This window comes from Nelusetta ayraudi, unplaced genomic scaffold, assembly GCF_046127955.1.
Source record: "Nelusetta ayraudi isolate G7.1 ecotype Tasmania unplaced genomic scaffold, CSIRO-AGI_Nayr_v1 ptg000041l, whole genome shotgun sequence".
NCBI classification, from domain to species: domain Eukaryota; kingdom Metazoa; phylum Chordata; class Actinopteri; order Tetraodontiformes; family Monacanthidae; genus Nelusetta; species Nelusetta ayraudi.
In genome coordinates this window covers 2070001-2074322 of record NW_027466091.1, presented here as the reverse complement: position 1 = coordinate 2074322, position 4322 = coordinate 2070001, and the positions used below count along the sequence as shown (strand labels likewise).

The window sequence follows — 4322 nt, the reverse complement described above, 5'->3', positions numbered from 1 at the left end:
ACAATTTTTTTTTTTTTTTAATGATTAATCAGGCAAAGCTGCTCCGCTTGAGTCCGAGATAAAGAACAAAAAAGATCAAGACATTTTTTTCTCTTTAGGTTTATTTACATTAACCGTGTTAAAACAGGTAAAATCTGAAACAGGTAAGAAAGACAAAACGACAGGTTTCAGTAGAATGACCGAAAATGAAAATCCCAGCAGCACCTTCGTCATTCGGGGCCTCCACACACACTGGACGTGTAACAAGTAAACATGGAAAATGTGAAGCGCTCCGGTTCAAAGTGTGAAAATACTTAGTACTCAAAAACTCCCCGTCAGGGATTAGAAACACGTCTGTCTCGATTCAGATTAGTGTGTGTACATTGCGAGCAAAGTACACTCAGCCAGTTAGTTATTAGGAAAACTGCATAACGTACCTTTACAGTGAAGGGACGAGTCAGGTGACACAATCCAAGTACATCAAATAAACTCCCGTTGTTAGTGTTTGGAGCTAGGTTTATTGACCTGGTTTAGCTTTGGTCTATTTCTCAACGGATATTCTATAACGGATCCATTACTTTCTCAACGTGTTTACACACACACACACACACATTTGTATATCGTGTACTGGCCTTTTTTCTTCTTTTTTTTGTTACAGAGAAATGCACACTTCATAACGTCTTGACATTGGAGAAAAGCAACAACAGAGGCGTTGTTTGTGTCAACAGAGTCGTCGCTCTGGGGAGCAACAAAAGCCAAAACAGGATAAAAAGTAGATCACACACACACACACACACACACACACACACACACACACACACACACACACACACACACACACACACACACACACACACACACACACACACACACACACACACACCCCAGGCTTCAGTCCTCAGAGCCTCAGAGATGAAACCTGTTTGACATTCGGGTCGTTATTTCGCCCCCTGGTGGACAAAGTGCAGCTTCCTTAAAGCCAGTCTGAGTTCGTTCAAGTTTCTCACCGATGCCTATTTACAACTTGGCCGTGTTCTTTCTTTTTTCTTTTTTTGCACATGCATCCATTATGTTTTCCCTCCTCAGTCCATACACCCCTCCCCCCTCCCCCTCCCGCTCGTACCCACCCCCCCACCCCCGCCACCTCAGTAGTTCTGCAGCTCAGGAATGTTCTTGTACAGGTCCAGGGAAGCCGGGTTGGAGAAGGCGCCTCTCTGCGCCACCTCCCGGCCGGCGACCACCTGCTTCACCGCCACCTCCACCTTCTTGCCGCTGATGGTGTACTGCGGGAGGGAGGGAGAACAGAAGGCGTCGGTCAGGTGAAGCCACGTGTTTATGCACAGGCGATATGATCAGGCGGGCGTAGGGCCGCCGCTAGCCATTCTTTTTGTTGTCGATGATTAGTCGCAATTATCTCCTTTATTTTCACCACCTGTTTTGGACCTCTGTTTAACCGAACGTGCTTAAATCTTCACACCTGTGTCATACTGTTGCACTCTGACAGCAAATGTTACGACGCTTCGATTTTCTGTCTTCAACTCGATCACGTCGACCAATCGCTGCGGCCCTGATCGGGCGTTGTTGCGGTGGTCGCGCTCACCGGGATGTCTTTGGTCTCCAGCAGCAGCGCCGGGACGTGGCGAGCTGAGAGAGCTTTGCGAATGGCCACTTTGATCTTGGCCGCCAGCTCGGCGCCAAAAGGCTTCCCGGGCACCATCTTCAGGAAGAGGATGACCCGCTCCTCGCCGTCCGCGTTGTACTGGGGCACGCAGAGGCTGTCCGACACCTCCTCGAAGGCCTCCACTGCAGTGGTTGGGGGTGAGGGGGGGGGTGAGAGGTCACAGGAAGGAAGCAGCAGAGGTGAGAAATGAAGAGACAAAAAAAAAAAAAAAAAGGCTCGTGTTGAGTTTCCAGGTGACATCCTGGAACTAGACTGACTTCCAGCACAGGGCAATATCCACCTTATCAGTGTTCTACAATAATGTCAAACAATGAAACAATGTGTCTCTGGTGCCTGGAGCTCTGGAAGTGGACCCTCTGTGACATCACAAAGGGCACCAGCACCTCGCACGCATATTGATACCATGTCACGTCAACACTTGAACCGTTGACAAACACCCAACACTTTCCATACACTTTCCTTAACAGGTCTCATGAGCTCATGCGTTTCAATTAGGGCTGTTAATCGCAATGAGATCAAATACGAGGCAAAATGATTTTTTAATCGCATCTCAATCGCAAGTCTTTTGTCCCTTTCTTTCACCCGTAGTCAGGTCCTCAAGCCAATCGCAACACTCCGGTGAGAAATGCTTTGCATAAATATGGACATAAAAAGAAAAAAAAAACAGAATTTCAAACAGTGCAAATCAAAACGCGATTAATCACAGTTAACTGTGGAGATTCAGGGCTTGATTGCAAAAAAAAAAATAAATAAATAAATTGCTCGTTTGACAGGCCCAGTTCAATGTGACAGGTATCTGTTCAATTCAACTGTTACATTTATCATGACTGCGCTTGCACGCCATGCATTGTTCAGCGTCATCTCCGCGACCAGACCGCGGGATGAGTCGCTGCGGCGGCTGTCGCAGCTAATTGGGATGCAAAGTAAACAAACATGGCGCTGGAAGGGAATTCACAGCGGCAGCGGCGGCGGCGGCGGCGGCGGGAACTGGAGAACGTCCCGCCACCCGGGAGGTTTGCCAGCACCGGCCGGGACTCACCGATGTTGTAGATCTCCGAGCTGCCGAACCGAACTCCGTTAGGGTTGAGTGTGCCGTCACTGCGGAGGAGCGAGACAGAGCAGGTTCAGTGAGTCAAACATCTGGTTCAGTGCAGGAGGGGGTGGGGGGGTGGGGGGGGGAAGACGGGGACACCTACGAGTGGCAGCGACAGAAGGAAAGGTCATTTATGTGTGTGATGTTGATTTGAACAAACTGCAAATGAGCTCGTCCTGCTGCATATTGGCTTTATTTTACTCTGACTACTTTACCTTAGGGGTGTGTGTGTGTGTGTGTGTGTGTGTGTGTGTGTGTGTGTGCGAGCGAGCGTGCGTGCGTGCGTGCGTGCCTCGCGTGCCGTTTGCGTGCAGCCGCCAGTTTGGCACGTTTCACCCAAAACAAATTTCCCTCTAGGACAATAAGCTTTATCTCACCTCATCGTGCGCACTCCCGATTAATAACGCAATTAAAATTACAGCCGTGAAATAATGTTACGCTCTGCTTTTAATCACTTTTCCCTGAAGAACTGGGATGGTGGTGGAGAGGATAAGGAGGCGGGGGGGAGGGGGGGGGGGGGGGGGGGCTTAGTGCCTGACCTTCTGCCCAGCATCACGATGCCCCCGGTCTTGGGGTTGATTTTACAGTAGTCTCCGTGGGCCCACACACCTAGAGAGGAGGAGGAGGAGGAGGAGGAGGAGGAATGGAGGAATTATGAGGCTTCATTGATGCAGCAGAAGAAGAAGAAGAAGAAGAAGAAGAAGAAAATAAACAAGGTCTTAACTCCCCCCCTCCCCTCTGAACTCGAGGGGAGGGGGGGACTTAAGACAAACACATTTAATTAAACGGTCAGTGGTTTTAAAACGGTGCCTGTTGCCGCTTTGGACATTTCAGAGGGTTCTATTGTGACACCACTGGTTGGAGTGTGTTTGTGTTTGTGTGTGTGTGTGTGTGTGTGTGTGTGTGTGTGTGTGTGTGTGTGTGTGCGTACCGGGGTACGTGGAGAAGTAGGCCTTGTGGTACTTGCTGCCGTTCTCGTCGTTCCAGAAGTGCGTGGGCTGGCAGGGCATCGGCTTCAGGCAGACCAGCTCCCCGCTCTCCCCCCACACTGGCTTACCTGCACGCACACACACACACACACACACACACACACACACACACACACACACACACAGAAGTTTACTTCCTCGGTTGATAGGCTCCGTTCAATTAAAATCAGTTACTGGATTATAATTTCCCAGAGTCGAAGCTTTGATTTCACTCGGCTCCGCCACCGAGCACCGAGCGGACGCTTACTGCGATGTGATTTTATTTTTCAATATATCCTTTCCCTTTTATACGTCTGGTGGCGGCTGTTTAAAGCTGGCGGTGAAAGGAGTTTGCCTTTTCTTCTCTTTTCTTTTTTTAATTTTTACGATCGACTTACATATTTCCACGAACGCTCTTACAATTTTAGCATTATTCTTTTTTTTCTTCTTTTAAAAAAAAAAAGAAAAAAACTTAAAATGGCTGAGGAACTGCGTCTTGAAACTCCTTCTGACTCTGACTTAGCCTTAAAACTGAACAATTTCTCAAAGTCACCCATGAAAACCCGTCTTCTCATGTCCCATAACCACACTAGCGAGAGCC

The 4322-nt window shown here is 48.7% G+C and overlaps 1 protein-coding gene across 1 annotated transcript in view; it reads right to left on the bottom strand.

Annotated features, from left to right (window-relative positions):
- Window positions 1-847: 847 nt before the first annotated feature.
- aacs (acetoacetyl-CoA synthetase) overlaps window positions 848-4322 on the bottom strand; it is a 26852-nt gene continuing 23377 nt past the window's right edge. The window contains exons 14-18 of the mRNA XM_076033390.1: window positions 3685-3810; window positions 3293-3362; window positions 2700-2758; window positions 1580-1782; window positions 848-1262 (exon numbers count right to left, since the gene is read on the bottom strand). Coding sequence (XP_075889505.1) covers window positions 1125-1262; window positions 1580-1782; window positions 2700-2758; window positions 3293-3362; window positions 3685-3810 — 596 coding nt within the window. The 3' untranslated portion in view covers window positions 848-1124. The remainder of the gene's footprint in view (window positions 1263-1579; window positions 1783-2699; window positions 2759-3292; window positions 3363-3684; window positions 3811-4322) is intronic.